At 40.0% G+C, this 21,298-nt stretch overlaps 1 protein-coding gene across 4 annotated transcripts in view; it reads left to right on the top strand.

The window, feature by feature from the left end:
• Dock3 (dedicator of cytokinesis 3) overlaps window positions 1–21,298 on the top strand; it is a 350,576-nt gene that overhangs the window by 235,009 nt on the left and 94,269 nt on the right. For all 4 annotated transcript variants that reach the window (XM_059268544.1, XM_059268542.1, XM_059268543.1 and 1 more), the window contains 5 exons: window positions 279–362; window positions 1,989–2,089; window positions 10,907–10,988; window positions 16,656–16,826; window positions 20,928–21,120. In XM_059268544.1, coding sequence (XP_059124527.1) covers window positions 279–362; window positions 1,989–2,089; window positions 10,907–10,988; window positions 16,656–16,826; window positions 20,928–21,120 — 631 coding nt within the window. The remainder of the gene's footprint in view (window positions 1–278; window positions 363–1,988; window positions 2,090–10,906; window positions 10,989–16,655; window positions 16,827–20,927; window positions 21,121–21,298) is intronic.

Genomic DNA, 21,298 nt, shown 5'->3' with positions numbered 1-21,298 from the left:
GGTAATTACTCTTTCCTTAGAAGTTTAGCATTTGCCCAATGGGAAGAGCCACTTTAGATAGATCTTCTGCACGATCCTTAAGCTATATATAACCCCAAGAGTCTACATAGTTATCACTTATCTAGGTAGCAGCAGGTACTAGATGTTTTTTGTTTTGCTTTTAAGATTCTTGGAGATTTTTGTTGTTTACTGGGAGCTAAAAATCATGGTTATATGAAAATTTGACCTTGCATCCACAGTCCTAAGATGGGAACCCTTTGTTTCTTGTGTTGTTTCAGTTTCTGCAGGATATATTAGATACACTCTTTGTGATTTTGGATGATAATACAGAGAAATACGGCCTTTTGGTTTTTCAGTCTCTGGTAAGTCATTTCCTGAATTTTGATTTTTTTTTTAAATTTTTATTCTTCTCCCATACAATACATCCTAACTGCAGCTTCTTCTCCCTCCACTCCTCCCAGTACAGTACCCCCTACCTCTAATATCTCCCAGATCCACTCCACTCTCCCCCAGATCCTTTACCCCCAGAAAAGAGCAGACCTCCCAGGGATATCCACCAAATATGGCACAATAAGATACAAGAAGACCAAGCACAAACCCTCTCATCAAGACTGGGCAAGGCAACCCAATAGGAAAAGAGTCCCAAGATCAGGCAAAAGAGTCAGAGACACCCCCACTCCTGGTGTCAGGAATCTCCCCAAAACACCAGACCAATAACCATAACCTAGAGGACCTAGTGCAGACCCATGCAGGCTCCATGACTGTCATTTTATTCTCTGTGAGCCCCATGAGCCCTGCTTAGTTGATTCTGCAGGTGTGCTCTCCCAAGGTCCTCAATCCCTCTAGTTCTCACAATCCCTCCTCCCCCTCTGCTGTGGTGTTCCCTGAGCACTAAGGGGAGGGATGTGTTAGAGACCTCTGACTTGGGTGCTCTCTCCACCTCATGTTTAGCTGTGAGTCTCTACATTTACTTCCATCAGCTGCCAGAGGCAGTTGCTCTGATGTTGACTGGACTAGACCCTGATCTATGAATATAGCAGAGCATCATTAGGAATCATTTCATTGGTTTATGTATTTATTTTGCCAGTCATGTTTGGTTCTACCCTAGGCACTGGGCTATCCAGCCTCCGGTTTCTGGTCATCCAGGCAGTGCCAGGCATGTGCTCCTTATTAATTATTACCATCATATGTTTCAAAACAATCTAAAAAACTTACTAGACTGAGTTAAGAGAAGTTCTGTTTTCAATAGAAAAGGGTCTTATGATTGTCACCCAAGCAAGACTTACCAGCCAACCTATCTCTCATATTCTTCCGAGATCAAGTTTAAATAATTGGATTTGAGGGCTAGAGAAAAGGCTCAGCAGTTGAGAGCACATACTAGTCTTACAAAGGACCTAAGTTCAGTTGAGTTTGATCTCAGCTGAGAGCGATATCAGTGTTTGGCACACTTTGTTTAATATATGAAGTACCACAGGAGAGTTGTATATTCAAGATGAATTGGTACTCCAGTCTAAAGGATAGAGAACTGAAGCTAAAGCTAGAATGATCCTCTGGCTTTTTTTTTTCTTACTTGCTTCCTGGTCATGAGACCCTTTTTAGAAGAGCACAGACTTCCACAGGCTTAAATTACCCCCTTTTCCAAGTTTTGGAGGACTCCTGAGTGTTTATGCCACTTACACAGGTATTTTTATCTGTATTATTATTTTATCTGTATTATTATCTGTCCTTGATCCATATTGTACCACTCATCATTGTTGTGAATGAAGAGGCTCCAGGTAATATAGGCACAAACTGATAAGGTATAGATGTAGACTGGAAAGTCATTGGAAGAAAAAAAAACAAGACATAAGTACAGACAATGGAAATCTTATGTTTAGTTCCCATAGGGAACACTAACAGTTTGGTCTTTGAAGAACAAGAGTCTGTTCCCTCCTAGGGACTTTTCTGAGGCCTCTAATTAAACCATGGTGGCCTTTCTATCTTCTCAGGTTTTCATCATCAACTTGCTTCGAGACATAAAATATTTCCACTTCCGACCTGTGATGGACACATATATCCAAAAGCACTTTGCTGGAGCCCTGGCATATAAGTAAGTTGTATATGGTATCATTACAAACTTGTATTTGAATAGAAAATCAGAAATTTAAGAAGTTTAGTTATAGCCGGCATTCATTTAGCTGATTTTTTAAACTTTACTTTTGTAATTGTGGTTAAAAAAAAAAAATGTAATGTAAAATTTACTGTCATAACCATTTTCAAGTTCATGATTCCATTTAATTAAATAATTTACTCATATTGTTATAGAGCCATCACTAGAACTCCATCCATCTCCAAAGCTCTTTTTATCCTACGAGCCAAAACTCTAACATTCAACAATTATACTTGTCAGTCTCCCTAGCTTCTGAAAAACATTGTACTTTTTGTCTTTGAGTTTGACTGCTCTTTAGTACCTCATATATGAGTCAAAATATTTGTCCTTCTGTGAGTAGCTTGTTCACTTACTTACTATGTCATCCAAGTTCATCCATGTTGTAACATATATCAGCATTTTCTTTTTAAGAATAAACAATAGAAAGCTGGAGAAATCACTCGTAGTCAGAAGTTTTCTCTGGTCCCACCCAGCCTCGCAGTTCCTCAGCTGCTTATAAAATAATCATTCAGAGGCTTAATATTAATTACCAATAGCATGGCCTATGGCAGGCTTCTCGCTAGCTAGCTCTTAGAACGTAACCCATTTCTATTAATCTAAGTTTTACCACGTGTTCCATGGCTTTACCAGTCTGCTGGCATCTTGTTGTTCCTTTGGCAGCAGCTGGCATCTCTCCCTGCCTCTCCTTTCTTCTCTCCATATATCTGCTTAGATTTCCCATCTGCCTCTAAGCTGCCTTGCCATAGGCCAATGCAGCTTTTTTTTAATCAACCAATCAGACCAACACATGTTAACAGCATACAGAAAGACATCCCACAGCACTTCCCCTTTTCTATCTAATCAAAAAGGAAGGTTTTAACTTTTTAACATAGTAAAATTATATATAATAGAACAGTTATCAAGCAGTAATTACAGTTACAATAGCTAGTCTATTTGTATTTGGCAAAATTAAAGAAAATATTCTATCCATCCTATATTTGTAAGTCTAAGGTTTCCTATCTAATTTATCTTTTATCATAACCAAGGAAAATTATAATTATAACTATTTAGTCTTCAACTACATCAAAGACCTCAGAAGGATATAATATTAGCTAAGTAAACAGGAAGAGCATTGTAGGCAACTTCCAAAAATCTAGAATGACAGAGACAGCAGGCTGCCTGGACAGTCACCCAAAGTTCCTCTGCAGTGTTGGGGCATCCATCCTTAACCTATAGGCCCAGAGTTTCTCAGTTGCTTATCCCTGTGTCCTGCAGAATGTCTGACAGTCTCCTCTGCAAAGCAGGAACCTGAAGGACCATCTCACCTTGTTTTGTAAAATTTAGTGGTCATTTTTCCATGAGTCTTGTATGTCCAGTTGATACAACATTTTGTCAAGCAGTCCAGGCAAGAACAGTTTCTTGCCCAAATGGCTACTTTTTGCCATAAGGAAAGCAAACTCCATATGGAGTTTCTTTGATGCCCATCATCTTTGAAATAAATCGGTGCTGCCAGGAGCAGATGTGTCTCACTGTCCAGAAAGTCTAAGTTTTCAAAACATTTTAAATGCCATGTTCTTTAGGTCTTTGAAGTATTTGAAGATTACCTACCTAATTGAAATATATCTATGTATACCTAGAAAACTTAACTAATATGACTATAAGTTTGATTATCATAGATGACTAATTATTAATCTGTATTTCTTAATTATACATTATAATTTCAAATTAACTACAGAAATATAATACTTTAAACAAGAGTAGAAATATATATACAGTATAACAAAATTAACTTTAGATTTGTATCAATAAACTAAAATCCATAGCAATGTAAAACATCTAAACAAGTTGTTGCTCTTTAAAAGTAGATTCAATAGCTGGGGGTGGTGGCACACACCTTTAATCTCAGCACTTGGGAGGCAGAGCCAGGTGGATCTCTGTGAGTTTGAAGCCAGCCTGGTTTACAGAGCAAGATCCAGGACAGGCAATAAAACTACACAGAGAAACTTTGTCTTGAAAAACCAAAACAAAACCAAACAAAAAAAGTAGATTCAATAATCTACCTTTTATCCTATTATATCTATACTATCCTCTTTTCTTTTTTAGAAAGAGATTGCATTTATAATCAACCCCCTTTAAATAGAAATAAACATTTATAAACAATATTTTGCGAATTTGGGTGTAGCTTCTCATACTACTTCCTGCTGGTTGGGTGCACTGGCAATCTTATAGGATCCTGAGAAAATTAAGAATTGTGGTCAAGTCCTGAATGGAGTAGTCTTTGAGGCTGCGTTGTCTGAGCCAGTTGCCTTGAAGCTGTTCTGGATGTTGGAACATCTGGAGACCTCTCAGGGAGTCTTCCTTGATCAAACCATATTAGCTTGGACACAATCCATAGGTTCTCATCTTCTGTGGAAACAAAAGCAGAACCTCTTTTCCAAAGCAATGTATCCTTAGACACAAATTTTGAAGTCAAGATACCTTTAAAATATATATATATATATATTGGTTTAACTCAGCAGCCTTTACAATCAAATGTCTTTCTGCAGTTAAAAATCCCATAGACAATATAATCCAGACTCTTGTGTAATTTCCATCTTTATGTGGCTTATTTTTTATATTACTTTTACTGTTTCTTTAAAGACTTTTTTTTTTTTTTTTTTTTTTTGGTTTTTCAAGACAGGGTTTCTCTGTATAGCTTTGCACCTTTCCTGGGACTCACTTGGTAGCCCAGGCTGGCCTCGAACTCACAGAGATCTGCCTGGCTCTGCCTCCCGAGTGCTGGGATTAAAGGCGTGCGCCACCACTGCCCGGCAAGACTTTATTTTTATTTTTTAAAACTATTTCTTATATAAGTATACTCCTTTTCCTCTCTCTTCCAAGCCTATGTAAATTGTGAATCATTTAGAGTTTTATTCCATTCTGAATCTGTCTCATTGTGAATCTATAATTCTTCTCTGACAAGGAGAGATTTTAAACTGCTAAACTGTGTGGCTAGGACCAAAGCCACAGCCTTGGCTGCTGACTCCGCCCACCTCAGCTTCCCAACATGGCGGAAGTAATTCACCTCCAGCTCTGGGAGCCATGCTCTCTGCTGACTCTGGGAGGTAGTGGGTCCATGTCTCCATCATGTAGCCCAGAAACTTTTTTTCTTTTGTACTAGCAAAAGCTAAATCCACCATGCAGTGCACTGCACTACTTGGAGACGCCACTGTGTACTGCAGCAGGAATCTGCCATGCTGCTTAGCTTATGGCGGCTGGTGGCCAGCTCCATCTCACAGGCAGCTGTCAGAAGATGAGTCTCTACGCTGCTACTGGCATGAGACTGTGAGACTAGGAAACCTAGTGTGGCTCCGTTTCTGTGCATTCAGAGTCTTTAAGCTTTCTTAGGTCTATGTGGATCAATGCCCTACAGTTTGTGCCAAATGTAATCAGAAGTTTTCTCTAGTCCCTTCCAGCCCCGCAGTCTCTCAGCCACTTATAAAATAATCATTCAGAGGCTTAATATTAATTACCAATTGCATGGCCTATGGCAGGCTTTTTACTAGCTAGCTCTTAGAACTTAACCCATTTCTATTAATCTATGTTTTGCCATGTGTTCCATGGCTTTACTGGTCTGCTGGCATCTTGCTGCTCTTTTAGTGGCGGCTGGTGTCTCTCTAGACTCCACCTTTCTCTTTCCTGTCTCTCTCCTTGAATTTTCCACCTGCCTCTAAGCTGCCTTGCCATAGACCAAAGCAGCTTATTTATTAACCAATGAAAACAACATATATTCACATCGTACAGAAAGACATCCCACAGCAGTGACTTATTGGTTAAGAGCACTGGCTGCTCTTCCAGAGGACTAAGGCTTAATTTGAAGCACCCACATGGCTTCCTTTTCCCCAGCATCCATCAATAGCTATTAATTTCCCAGGAGGGGTGGGTCCCCATGAGCTCCTTCCCTATCTTTGACTGACTGTTGGCAGCCCCAGTCTTGTGCATGCCCAGTGCTGGCAACTGCAGGTGCTGTTAGTTCACTGTTGCAATGGTCATGGCCTGCCCAGGATAACATTTTACAGCCCTTCTTGCTGTCATCTGGCTTTTAGATTCTTTTTCCCCTTTCTTCCTTTATGTTCCTTGATCCTTAGAGAGGGTGATATAGATGTCCTGGTTAGGGCTGAGCACTCAACAGTCACTTACTCTCAATACTTTGACTAGCCATGAGTTTTCGCATTCAGTGCCATTCACTACAAAAAAGAAGCTTGTATGGTCAAGATTGACAGTAGCACTTGTGTATGGGTATAAACATAAATACTTAGAAGGCAATTTGATACCATGTCCATTTAGCAAAACAACCATAATAATACCCCCTCCACCCATGTTTTTGTTTTATTTTAATCAGGTTTACAGTAGTAACCATTGAATTCCTTGTTGTGGAGCAGGCCTCAAATCCAATTAGGGAGTAGTTGGTTAACCCCAAAACACTATTGCACTGGTGGGCCTACATCTTGTTTGGCACATTAGCATTATAGCACTTAAGGTCCACTGCTGGGTAAAACAGTTGATGGGGTGTCATTCCTTCCCACCCCCTACCCCCACCATCTGCATAGCATTGTCTGGTACTGTGTATGACAGCCAGCAGCAAGGGAGTTTCCAATTCGGTTCCAGATTGATTTCTCTATGTCCTGCAACTGAGGTGTGTGATGTCTTCAGAAATAAGGTCTTACCAACTACAGAGCAATGGCCATAGCCTATGTTGTTTTGGGGTCTCTGTAACCTTCCCGACCGACAACTCTTACAGGGAGGTATGTTACACCTGGCACTAAGATACTTGTTTGATTGCCTGTGGCTTCTGGGATTGACATCCACTTGTATAGGTTACTTCCATTCAAAATCTTTTTTTTTTTTTCCCCGAGACAGGGTTTCTCTATGTAGCTTTGAAGCCTGTCCTGGATCTCGCTCTGTAGACCAGGCTGGCCTCAAATGCACAGAGATTCACCTAGCTATGCCTCCCAAGTGCTGGGATTAAAGGCATGCACTACTGCTGCCCGGCTCAAATTCATTTTTTTAATATATTTTTAAATTACTTATAGAGTAATAGGTTTCTATATAATTTTTTCCAATTTAACTCTTTATTGATTCTTTGTGCATTTCACATCATTCATCTTGATCCCACTCATCTCCCCATCCTTTCCCATCCACCCTCTACTCTTGCAACCTCCTCCCAACCTCCAGGATAAAACAAAATGAAATATAAAAGAGAAGAGATTTTTTAAAAACAGAAAAGAAAGATCTCATGTGGAAGCTGTAGTGTGACATAGTGAGTCACACAGTTTACCCTTTAGTCCATGTATCTTTACTTGCAAATGTTTATTGCATTGAGTCATTGGTCTGGTCTGAAGCCTCTGGTTTTTGCTACACCACTGATATTAGGTCCTCACTGGGACTCCTCTTGAGTATCCTGTTGTTGCCTTGTGTCATGAAGATCCTGAAACTTTGGGTCTGCAGAACCAGCCCCCTCAGGTGCTCCAGCAGATCGCAGGTGGGGTGGATGCTGGGGTGGGCCAACTTATAGCCCTGGTGGTTGCTGGGTTGGTTGGCCCCCAAGCTCTACCTCATCCTTACTACCAGGGTGAGCTCTCCAGCACTGCCCCAGCCAGCTCACCCTATGTAGTAAGCAGCAAGGGGTGGGGCCAGTTCTCCTGCCCTCATGTCTGTAACACAAATCTTAAAAGGTCTTATTAATAAAAACAAACCTGGAGCCAGATATTGGGGTAAATGCTGGAAGATCATAGAAGCAGAACAAGCCACAGCTAACCTCACCTTGCCAACTCCTTAGCCAATCCTGTTTCTTCAAACCATAAGCCTCTGAGTCCCCATCCAAATGGATCTCAGCTGAACTGCTGCTAAAAGCCTAAAAGCTTAAAAAGGCTCTAGTTTCTGGTCCTCATGCCTTATATACTTTTCTGCTTCCTGCCATCACTTCCTAGGATTAAAGGCATGTGTCTTTCCCAAGCAAGACATGAGATCTCAAGTCCTGGGATTAAAGGTGTGTGCCACCATGCCTGGCTCTGTTTCCAGTGTGACCTTGAACTCACAGAGAACTGGATGGATTTCTGCCTCCAGAATGCTAGGATTAAAGGCGTGTGCTACCACTGCTTAGCCTCTATGTTTAATGTAATGGCTGTTCTGTTCTCTGACCCCCAAGTGAGTTTATTGGGGTGCACAATATATCAATCACACCAACCCAGTGTTCTTCCTCTATGCTCACATTTCCCATGTGTTCTACTACCTGCTCCCCTTCAGGCCTCTTCCCAGCTATCCACCCTAGTTCTAACAGTTTTCTTAGATCTTCAGTAACCCTCCACACACACTCTCACAATCATGATAAATAGTAGAACAATAAGAAATGAACATACATGAGATCTAAACAGAGGTACTTTTGCTTCTTCACTTCAAATTTGGATGCCTTTAAATTCTTTTTCTTACCATATTGCTCTAGGTAGAACTTCTCATAAAAATAAGTTAATATAAATAAGTGGTTAAAAACAAGTGTCCTTTCCTTTTCTTCATCTTAAAATAGCTGTCAGTCACAACAAATACGATGTGAGCTGCAGGCTTTCTGTTGGGAATTTAAAATATAGTTTATTACATAGTTACTGTACTTTTTCTTTTAAGAACTGATGGTAAAGCTACTGAAATTTAGTCTTGTTTGCATGATAGACATGAGAAGCCAACATGATAGTACCCCAAATAAAGATCAAATAAAACAAAAAGAAGCCAGGCAGTGGTGGCGCATGCCTTTAATCTCAGCACTTGGGAGGCAGAGCCAGGTGGATCTCCGTGAGTTCGAGGCCAGCCTGGGCTACAGATCAAGATCCAGGAAAGGCTTCAAAACTACACAGAGAAAACCTGTCTAAAAAAAAAAAAAAATTAAAAAAAAAAGATAACTTCATGTGAAACAAATTTGTAGCTTAAGTTTTCCTGCCTGGCCCACAGTCAGGATATATCTCTTTCACCTGCCAGTCCCACAGCCTCTCAGACCCTACCAAGTAAACACAGAGACTTATGTTGCTTTCAAACTGTATGGCCATGGCAGGCTTCTTGCTAACTGTTCTTATAGCTTAAATTAATCCATTTCCTTTAATCTATACCTTGCCACATGGCTCGTGGCTTACCGGCATCTTCACAAGCTGTTTCTCATCCTGGCGGCTGGCAGTGTCTCTCTGACTCAGCCTTCCACTTCCCAGCTTTATTCTCCTCCTTGCCCCGCCTATACTTCCTGCCTAGCCAACGGCCAATCAGTGTTTTATTGATTAATTAGCAACACATTTGCCATACATCCCACAGCACAAATTAGCTAAGACCATTGGATAAATAAGATGTTGCTATTTTTATGAAATTAGTATAATTTTTACTGCCATAAACAAAGCTTAACCAGTGGCAAAACTGCAGAATTCTTAGACTTTGATGGCACTTTGAAGAGTAGACACTATGTGCTTTATGTGTCAACTTCTTAGTTTTCAGCAGCTTTGAGATATATTGTTATTTCCTCCATATGTCCAATGACTAGTATGAGGCACAATGGGATTAAATAATGTGCCTAAGAACACAAAACTGTATACTAGTAGGCACCACATCTTGTACCTTTTACATCTGTCAATCTCTTGTCATGTAAATGTGTATGCCTTCTTGTTAGATCGTCAGCCTGCCGCTTTAAAATATGGTACCTTAAGAGATTAGATGTGGCCAGGCAGTAGTGGCACATGTCTTTAATCCCAACACTCCCAGGAGGCAGAGGCAGGCCAATATCTGAGTTTGAGGCCAGCCTGATCTACAGAGCGAGTTCCAGGACAGTCAGGGATACACAAAGAAATCTTGTCTCAAAAAAACCAAAAGAGACAGAGAGAGAGATTAAGAGATATTAGATGTGCCAGGGGGAATCAGGCCACATATCTTCTGTAACTTATCCTTAAAAACAAGGAGAACCAACGGGCACTTTCTGTGACTGTAGAGGAAGCCCAGCTTCCCTCTGCTGCTAAAGACAAGACATCTTTAAACTATGGTCTCACCTAGTGCCTACCTCCATGTCAGAAGTAGCATAGTTTAGGCCAAGAAGTATGAAGCTTCTCAACTTACTCTGGAAACCTGTAAGACTCAGAAGCCCTGTGTGCTCCTTAAATTTGAAGGCTCTTTCCTTCGAGACCTCTTCATACTATACAGGGCGTTTGTCTCTTCTAATGCTTTCCCACTTTACGGCTTGATCATGGCCCCTCTAGTTGTGGCATTCTCTCTCCTACTACAGCTTATTTTGAAGGGTACTTTGTTTCAGTTCCTTTGCACAAACCTGCTGATTCTTCTCTTTTAAATTGTAATACTTCTGACCCAGTAAACTCATTGCTCTTAGGTGACTTGGTCCTTGGGAAATGAGGTGTGGAATGGAGTGGCATTTACAATTATACACTTTTATTCAGTGTACTAGTTAGTGTTGTATGTTCTGGAGATACTGCAACTTAAGACAAATCAAAATACATAATACAGTTTAAGTTTGGGGGGAAATGAGAGTGGGAAAGAGTGCTTGTGACTGCTGATATAAATTCTGTAGCTCCTTATGCACAGAGAATGTCTTTCTCAGATAATGTGAAAATTCTGCAGCTGTGATAAATCCATCATTCTAGCTCATCAGCAGAATTTTATTTCCTATTTGACAGTTCTTTGCTATTCTATTTGACTAAATACAGATTTGAGACTCACTGCCTTTTGGTTAAAATGGAATTTCTATAAATGTTCTCTTTCCAGGGAGCTCATCCGCTGTTTGAAGTGGTACATGGACTGCTCAGCAGAACTGATTCGGCAGGACCACATTCAGGAAGCCATGCGAGTAATGTCCCAAGCTTGCCATAAGGAAGGGGGCCACTCCTTCAGTTTTTGTGTGTATAATGTCATTGGTATGGTGCTCAAGACAACTGTAGTATGCTGACCTACTTTCAGGAGTGAATGCCCTGATCCATGCAATCACCTTTCCTCCCCTCAGTGGTGCTCCATGAGAGCTTTACACCTCATCATTTTACCTTGAAGCAAGAAGTGAACATGGATCCTGGCCATCCTCCTCTGCCTTATTTTTACCATAGTATCAGTTTGCCCTCCCACTGGCTCAAGTATTGATACTATTTCTAAACTAATACTGGTAGGAACATTGATTAGAATTAAGATTGAATACAATTCCCTTCTTTAGTGGATACTGTTATAATTCGTAGCATACTCTGTCCCAGCAGTCAGACAAAATGCTTAGTCACCTCAGGGCCTTACCTCCTAGGTAATCTACGTGCAGCGTGATCACGTAATCTATGCACATGCATGGTGTAATCACATAAGCCCATATGCGCATGTGTAGGGGGAGACAGGGGAAGAGACCTATAAAAGCAGATTCCACCTGTTCTCCACTCTCTCTTTGGCACTGTTTGTTTCCAGTAGGCCTATTGCACGTCCCTCTTTTCCTCCCCTAGTAAAACTCTTGTAGTGGGTTTCGTTGTACTTCATGTTCTCTATTGCCCAGTAAATAGCACTGCAAATAAATAACAGATACTAAATAATTGTTTTTTGGAACTTTGTTAATTAAAAAGAGAAAAGTGGATAGATGTACCATATGAAGATGTTTGAAGAAGATAACCATAAAACCTTGGCCTTAAGGAGAATCTGGAGTCTTCTGTGGGCTGGTCGTCGACATGTTGGCTTGAATAGGTTCCCTGACAATGCAGCTTGCTTTTCATTGCTGGGTAGCTCCAGATGATAAGAGGCTCCTCTCACCGTGAGTTAACATCAGTCTATTAACTTCTTCTCATAGCTCCTCTATACAATAGAGAGCAATTAAATTCCCTTTTTTTCCAAATGTTTTTTTCTATCTTTTTTTAATTAAGAAATTTTTTATTCATTTAACATACCAATCACAGACCCAAGCTTTCATGTCTTCTAGAAACACCCTTAAAGCAAGTTCATACTTTTTGTATCTGTCCCTGACTTATCTTTCCTTAAAGTTGCTTTTTAATTATGTTTCCCCTACTTTCTACATAGTAATTAAAAGGAGAATGCCATCAAAGTTGTTCTTTTTTCTGTCTTCTTTTAGTATCACATCATCTATACTAAGTGTAGGCCCTGTGTTGTGTATTGTTCTTCTGGCTTACATAGTACAATGTATGGGTAGAATTAAGCCGCAGATCTCTTTTTACTTTTCCTTGGCTTTCTGAACATACTTTAAATAGCTGATTTTTTTTCCTCCTTCATACAAATGTTCACTAAATGGTTACTGTCTGTTCTGAGTGCTAAGAAGCATACTTAAGACCAGACCAGCTGGGCGGTGGTGGCTCACGCCTTTAATCCCAGCACTCAGGAAGCAGAGCCAGGCGGATCTCTGTGAATTCCAGGCCAGCCTGGAGTACAGAGTGAGTTCCAGGACAGGCTCCAAAGCTACACAAGAAACCCTGTCTCGGAAAAAAAAAAAAAAAAAGACCAGTCCATCTCCTAAAAATTAAATACAAAAGATTCTGTGTGAGCCCATTAATTAAACAATTAAGGGTACTATAGAAAATTTGGAAGACTTCCCCATCCACATTGGCATGTCATTGTGCAGGTCTTGTTTATAAAGCCATGTCATGAAGTATTGCAGCACGGGTGTGAGGGTTCCCGTGAATCCATGGAAAGAAGACTCAGAAGCACTATAAGAACAAATCTAGCCTTTTGTGGCTGCATGGGGATCCAGTCTCTCAGGACTGAAAACTTTCCCTTCGCCCAGGGCTTTTTTATTTTTCTCTATATTTACAGTTTAGCCAACTGATTTCCATATGCTCAAAACAACCTGAAAGAAGCTCCCAAAAATACATTGCCAAGTGCAAATCCCTCAATTCATCAGGTACCACACAGTTTTTTGGGTTTCCTGAACCAGGTTTTGCCTAGGCCTTTGTATCCTTGGTAGACTCTCAGACAAGAGACACATAGAGGGCAACAAGAGAAACAGGGTGTCTACTAAACAAAAGATGGATTAGGGCTAGATGCTGCTCTCTAGACTTATTGTAGATGTATTGGTTGGGGTTGGGCACTCCAGTCAGTTGTTGTTTACATTTTTATCAGTTGAGGATTTCTGTAATAGTCCCTGTCTGTTGCAAAAAAGAAGCTGCCTTTATGAAGGGTGAGAGCTACACTTACCTGTAGAAATAAGAGTAAGTATTTACACTACAGATAGAAATTATGCTAGTTTAGGAAAGTGGCAGATGTAGGTTCTCCTCTAGGGTCCATGACCTCTTCAGCCATGAGTAGTTGGCTAGGTTTACAGTACAATCATGAGTTCCCTCCTATTGAGTGGGCCTAAATCTAATTAGACAGCTGTTGATTACATCCCAGCATTAGAAGTGCTACTATTGCACCAATGAGAATATCTTGCTGGACTGGTCATTGTTGTGGCTGATAGACTTTAAAGCTGAGCGGGAATATTCATTGCTTTTCTCCTTTGACAGTTTGCATAGCACCTATGAGAATTACTCCTCAGGGAGGTGGCTTCCAGGCCAATTGCAGCTTTGTTTGTCTTTCTGAGTCTGGGTTACCTCACTCAGTATATTTTCTAGTTCCATCCATGTGCCTGCAAATTTCATTATTTCATTTTTCTTTACAGCTGAGTAGAATTCCATTGTATATATGTACCCCATTTTCATTATCCAGTCAGCAGTTGAATGACCTTTAACTTGTTTTCATTCTTTAGTTATTGTGAATAGAAGTGGCAATAAACATGGTTGAGCAAGTATCTGTGGAATAGGATATGAGGATGGCTTTTGACAAAGTGTTCCACAAATATAGCATGCTCTTCACTGCTGAGCTGTATCACTTCCTTAGCAGGTAGCAAAGGGGTTTAATGAATCTTCTTGGTGATATAAAAGTTGTAATCGGGGATGGAGAGATTACTCAGTGGACAAGAGCACCTTCTGTGCAAGCATGAGGACCTGACTTTAAATCCTGGCACCCAAGAAGCCTGGCATGGCCACAAGCATGCCTGTAACCCCAGCTCTCTGGGAGGCAGAAATGAGGAGCATTGGGGCTTGCCTGCTGCCAGTCTAGCTCCAGATTCTGTGAGAGACCTTGTCTCAAAAGAACAATTAAAACACCTGAAGTCTTCCTCTAGCCTCTACAGGTGTGTATACATACAGATATATACACCACACACACACACACACACACACACACACACACACACATGCGCGTGCACGCACCTCTCCTCCCATAACACAGAGAAGAGAGAAAAGTTGTAAAAACTTTCACAGTCTCCTCTCCTTTCAGATTTATGGAGTAGAAAAGGACAGTGTAGGTGCTTTAGCCTCAGTTAATGCTTCATTTTCTCAAAACAGGGTTGGGAGCAACCCTTTGAATTTTTAACAGATACCCTAAGATATACCCTTCACCTTCTACCGCACTCTGTCTTGGGGTCTCAAAGGTAGCAAGCTAGTTATCAGGAGTGAGAAAGGGGAAATTGGGTGGTAATGGAAGATTTAAAGTGGGCTTATTTTCCTCTCCTTGGTCCAGGTTGCACAGGACTTTCTTTGACACAATCCTGTGCTCCTTTGCACACTATTTTATATCATAGAACCTAGTAAGAGAACTAAGCCGTCATGTGTGGACAATGTGAACAACATTGCTATTTAGAGCATCTCTTGTAGTAGTCATTTCTGACGGAAAAGCAAACAGCTACAATTGGGCAATGCTGAGAAGAAAATATTTTCTTTTTAAAATTCAAGATGTGTGTAATATATAACTAGATATAATAGATATCCTAGGCTTTCATATTTAAAAAATAACTTTGTCTGTTTACCATATTCTACATAATCACTGATCCTTTGCCTCCTGAGGTTAGGCATCTGACAATAAGACATTTAATGGGCTCACGTTTTAGCCTAAGCCTGTGAAATTTTTGAGAAATTTCTCTGGGACTGAGAATATCCATGTCATGTAGAGGGAATAACTCATACTTGAGTGACTGGCATAACCTAATAAATGAGACTGGGTCTTGGTATTTTATATTTTCTGCTGCACAGGCATAAAGAATCACTAAAATACAGACATAGTAGAACAATCGCAGCACATAACTTGCAAGTATCTATCTAGATTTATAAAGTAACAGACTTTTCAAATTCTCTATTCACTAGATGTTAAAAGGCTTCTAAGCACAGGGCTCTAACACTGTATGAGGCCACTGTATTCGTTACCTTTTTTCATTGCTGTGATCAAATACCCAGTAAAAAACAACTAACAGTTCAGAGGAATGCTGTTCATCATGGCAGGCAAGACATGACATCAGGAATAGCTTGGTCTGTGGCACAGAGCAGTAAACAAAGGAGAACACAAGTCCTTATCTGGCTATCTCCTTTCCTGCCCTTTAAAAAACTAAATTACATTTGTTTGTTTGTTTGTTTGTTTGTTTGTCTATCTGTCTGTCTGTGGATGTGGAATGTGCATATGGAAGTCAGAGAACAACTTACCAGACACATTTCCCTAAACTAACCATCACCCTGTGAACTGAATTTCCTAAGCTAAATGTAACAGGCAGATGTTAAAAAGAGGCTAAGAATTGTTTTTTTTCTATGTATTTCAAGTAACTGGGTTTTGCTTGTTTTAATCTGGTGTTTTTACCTTTCAATTATCTGAGATAATATAGCATTTCTTTAATTAGAAAACAGTCTTGGGGCTAGAATCTATTCTCTTAAAGGAGAATTACTCTGTTGATAAGTATCAGCCAAATTGCAAGTATCCATCAGAATTACATTCTGCTCTTAAGCCATTTTTTGAGGACGTTGTCTTCTATGTTGCTCCTATACTGTTAATGGCAGATGTCATGACTGGAAGGAACTGGAAAGTGGATGTGTCAGGTACACAAGCTGCTATACAACTAGGACTAGTTTTCCAGACTTCTTTAACCTTCTATAAGGAGGCAGAAGTCCCTAGTCTAGACCCCACCTGTAATGTAAACTTGCAGGAGACTCCTTAAAAGCCCTTTCCTTCTTAGAGTAAACTCAAAAGTACTTATACCAGGTATGGTGCCATATGCCTATAATCCCAGCACTCCACAGGACGTGCAAGTAGATAGTGAGTTTGAGGTCAGCCTTAGCCACACAGCAAGACCCTGCCTTAAAAAAAAAGTGGCTAAGCTATATCCTTGCCTTTGGGGTTTTGAATTTCTGCCCTTAAAAAAAAAAATACAAAGAATCTGAATTTTCTTTGAATTCTGAATGTTCTTTAATTTAACCCTTTGAATAATTATGACTTAATTCCAGAACATAGAGAATGATTATAAAATCATTTGATCATTCTGTCAGTAAGCAGACAGCTTCTGCTTAGTGACAGTTTAGATCTTTGAGGAAAGATTTTTAAGAATAAAGTGCCCATCCATAGTTGAAATCAATCACATGTCACCTGAATTTTTTTTTTCTGTTTCTTTGCCCTTACATTCTTGTTATGTGAGTTCCTAGCTATCTTCAGTGTCTCTCTGTTACTTTTCCTCCTACATTTCTAGGCCTTGGAGTACCTTTTCAAGTTCATTGTGCAGTCACGAATCCTGTATTCAAGAGCAACATGTGGGATGGAAGAGGAACAGTTCCGGTCTAGCATTCAGGAGCTTTTCCAGTCCATCCGGTTTGTGCTGAGTCTGGACAGTAGAAACTCAGAAACACTCCTCTTCACTCAGGTCTGTGAACTGTGGGAAAATAGTGTGAGGTCTCTTGTTGCCATTGTTGTTGCGTTGTATGGGGGACTTCCTAAATTAAATTACTCCTTTGACAATTTCATTTATAATAACTTCTGATTATTCTTTCCCCAACCCTTTTTTTTTTAAATCTTCATTCCCTCCTTAACAACTTTCTGTTCTTCCCTACCAGTCCCTTTCTGAAATTCCTGACTCTTGGATTGGTTTTGTGGCCCATTTAGTTTAATCATGGCCATCTGTGTAAACCATTGGATTGGAACTATATCGAAGCCTGGTGGAGTATCCAGTGGATACACAACTGAAGACAGTGACTTCCCCTCTTCTCTGAACCTGCTATAGTAACAAGTAGTTTAGTAGTGAGGGGTAGAACCCCCAAGACCCTCTTCCATGCCTTACTACTGACAGCCCCGTTCTGGGATGGACATCTACAGCTACTGTGTGGGGTGGTGTTGCTGTTAAGATGACTCTGTCTTAGCAGGCACTTTCTTTGTCTGATTTCTAGAATTGAAGAAATTGTGGTAAGGTTCTGTGTGTTGGGAAAGAGGTGATTTACAAATAAATACTTGGTAGAACAAAATGCTGCTCTTTACTTGAAAGCCAACTTTGCCTCAGCTGTGAGGTATGAAAGAGCTTACTAGCTTTATACTAGAAAAGCAGAAGAACTTTATTATTATGAATTCTCCTTAGACCAAATTTGCTAGTTACCATACTATAGTTGTTAGTAACATTGTATTTATAGGGGATATTTAAAATATATAGGGATTTTATTTCCTAGGTAGTTTTTATTAAAACTTATCCATTACAACTGTTAAGAATGGGATAAATTGAAACCTAATAGGAATAACTGAATGCACTGACTAAGCATTAGAGCCAGATTCTATTAGAAATACCAGTGTTAGAAGTTTTCTTCTTCATACCAAAATTTCCTAACCAGCTAGTCTCTTACCTTTACCAAGCAGACTTGTGCTATAATAAATCAAACATTCATTACTTCATCCATATAGGGGTTGGGGTTATTTTCTCTTATCAAATTAGTAGGCTTTTATCTAGTGGGTTATAGTTCTTCAGCTCCTTGAAGCCAATTATGTCAAAAGCTGTCAACAAAGATCAGATAGTTTTATTTGTGTCTCTCCATTCCATGACTGCATGAGTTATTAGTCAAAGTGTATGTTTAAGCCCTGTCTTACTTGAGTTTAGAATAGTCTATTATTTTTTTGTCTTCCACTTGCCTCTTTATTGTCCCTTTATGCCCATGAATTGCCTGTAGGTTCCTTGGCCAAAAAACAAGTGTCATTTGGGAGCTCCGTGCTACAAAGGAATTCTCAAGGTTTCGAGAACCTCTCTAAGGGAACGCCTATGAGCTCACTTTAAAAGTACCACAAGAAACTCATTTTCTTCTCCCTGACTTTCCCCAATCTATCTGTTCCTTCTAATAGGGGCCAAGGATACCTGCTGCTTCTCTCCCCAAAAAGAGTTACAGAGAGATTGAAGGTAGCTAACAGGGTAGGATAGACATGCTTTCTGGGTGTTTGTCAATGCTTTGTACAGACAGTGGTGCTTCTGGCTCAGTACATACACTTGTCAAATGTTCTTGCAGAACCAGCTTTTGTTCCTGGTTGACCACTGGGCATTTCATCTGCTGCCTCCTTGGGTCATTGGGAGAAACATCAGAACAGATAGCTTAGACCTGGTAGACCTGGTATCAGTTTAGATATATTTAGGGTTCAAATCCAATTCTTTGCTACCAAGCTTATGTTTCACGAGTTTCAGAACTCTTGGAAAATTTACAATTCAATTAGACTTTCTGTCATTGATCATGACTATCAGAAGTTGTCAGAGTGTATCTTTCTGTTCTGGTGCATAATTGTAGGAAATTTCTTCATATACTGAGTATGACATACCTAACCCTCTTTTTGTCTTTTGTATCTGAATTGCTTACATGCTTGTATACTAGTTTTAACTGCCGTAAAATAAAATTCCTGATATTTCATAGAGTTATTAACCTGAAGACAGAATTCATATGAATTTCACACTTTAGTCTGGCCTTAACATAAAGGACATTAATTCAGGCTTTCCCGTGGCATAAATTTTCACTCTATACCATTGTCTACTGCCTGATGAATCCTTTAAGAAAAACATCCTCCCTTAACCCCAGCTCACTTGTTAAAAGTGAGCTGTTACCTTTTGTTCTTAAGGTGCCACTTCTGTTTCCCTTTGTAAATCTTGTTGGGATTCGTGGTATAAGAAGACTAAGAAGTACAAAAAGCTTCCTTCAAGGTGCTTTCAATAAATCCAGGAAGAAAATAAGAGCCAGCTCATCTTTGCTTCTTTTCTTGTTGCTGTGGTAAAATATTGTCACAAACACAGTTTAAGGAGGAAGGTGTTTGTTCTGCTCACAGTTCAACATACAGTTCATCATAGTGGAAGTCAAGACAGCAGGAGCTTGAAACAGCTTGTCATTACATCCCCACTCAGGAAACAGAGCAGTGAATGCATGCTGCTGCTCAGTCCTTTTTGTTTATGCAGTTCAGGATCCCCTGCCCGGGGAACAGTCCTGCCTACAATAAAGATGGGTTTTCCCACATCAGTTAACATAATGAAGATAACCTCTCAAGGGCATGCCCAGGGACCCCTCTCCCAGGTGATCCTAGACTTTGACAAATTGACAATTAACATAGTATACAGCACTAATTGAAGACTTGTTGTGTTCTAGGCACTCTGCTGAAAACAGCGCACCTAAATTTTCCGTATGCCAATAGCAGCATCATCCCCATTTTATAGATGAGAAAACCAAGGATTAGGGCAGTTCATCAAACATACAGCAGGCAAATGATAAAACTGGGCATTTGTCTATTTGTATTGAGTCTTGTTGTGATATCTAGGCTGGTCTTAAACTTGAAACTTCCTGCCTCAACTTCCTGAATAGTTAAAATTACAGACATGAAACACTACACCTGGCTTAAAGCTGGAATTTGAACTCATATGTGTCTAATTTAAAAATCTATTATTTTTCTCCTATAGTGTTCTGCCTCTCAAAAATTATGGATCAGTATTATCAGATTGGGGCAGCAAGATGGCTCAGCAGGTAAAGGCTCATGATGCCAACCGTGATGACCTGAGTTTGATCTCCAGGTCCCACGTGGTGAAGTGAGAGAACCAACTCCCATAAGTTGTCCTCTGACCTCCACGTGAGCATGTGCTCCCCTACTAGATAAATAAATAAATGTGATTCAAATGAATGAATGAATAAAACTAATGCCATCATGCTTCCCCCACCTCATTAAAATAAATTGTTACATTTTTCTCAAGAGACCCCCATCTTGCTTACGGAGCTCAGATCCTAGAAGCCCACATGCACATGTATTTTCTCTCTCTCTCCCTCCCTACTCTTTTTGTTTGGGTCATCTGAGTCACTGAATTCTAAGTCAGCATTATCAGTAGTCCTCAAGATTTTATAACTGAATGAATCCATGTTTCCCAACTTTTGAATTATACTTGAGACTGCCAGAGATCACATATTAGAAAATAATTTATGTATTCTTCAGATTACATGATCATATACAAATATCACTATCCCTGGAAAGTGGTCTAGTTCTTAAAGCTGGGTTACTGCTATTGATAGAGACCAGCTAGTACTGCTTGAAGGCACTCAGCTTTCGATTACTTTTCCCTTTCTTAGAAGTTTCTGGCTTGTGTTGGAAACCAAAATTGAAAAGTCAAGAACTTAATCATAAAGACGAAACTTTTAAATCTTTTTTGAGGAAAAATAGCTGTTTGTCTTAAGCTACGTTGTGCAAAGTTCTCTTTATACTTCCTTCTCTTCTCTGCAAAATGCTTGGCAAGTTATGAAAGCTTCAAATGGCCTGAGCCCTAGTAAAAATCCCTGGTTTCATTTTTGGATTTCCTTTCCCTATGCTCCAAGAGTGCTACAGGACTGAGTACAGTCAAGGGCCAGGGAAGAACCCTCTCGAGGCAGGGATGCTATAGTCCCTTCTGAAACTCTTTCAACCTCATACCTTTGAACATACAAGATTAAGCACAAACCTAACTTTGAGCTAACCATAGCTTTACTTGCTCCCACAGGCTGCACTGCTTAATTCTTTCCCTACCATCTTTGACGAGCTGCTGCAAATGTTTACTGTGCAAGAGGTAGCAGAGTTTGTGAGAGGTACACTGGGAAGTATGCCTAGCACTGTGCACATCGGACAGTCAATGGATGTGGTGAAGCTGCAGTCCATCGCCAGGACAGTGGATAGTCGCCTGTTTTCTTTTTCAGGTAAATTAAGTTGAGAGTCAGAGTTTATTTCTTCCCTTCCAGGGTGGTAGCCAAGTTTAAACTGATCAAAATATCAGTTTAACAGCCATGATGTAAGAAACTAGTGAGCCTTAAAGTGTATAGATTTTAGTAAACTATATGAGAAATTCAGCTAAGACCTAGACCCGCTGCCTTTTTC

Source organism: Peromyscus eremicus, chromosome 7 (assembly GCF_949786415.1).
Source record: "Peromyscus eremicus chromosome 7, PerEre_H2_v1, whole genome shotgun sequence".
In the NCBI taxonomy this organism is placed as follows: domain Eukaryota; kingdom Metazoa; phylum Chordata; class Mammalia; order Rodentia; family Cricetidae; genus Peromyscus; species Peromyscus eremicus.
This window is presented reverse-complemented; position numbering and strand designations above follow the sequence as displayed.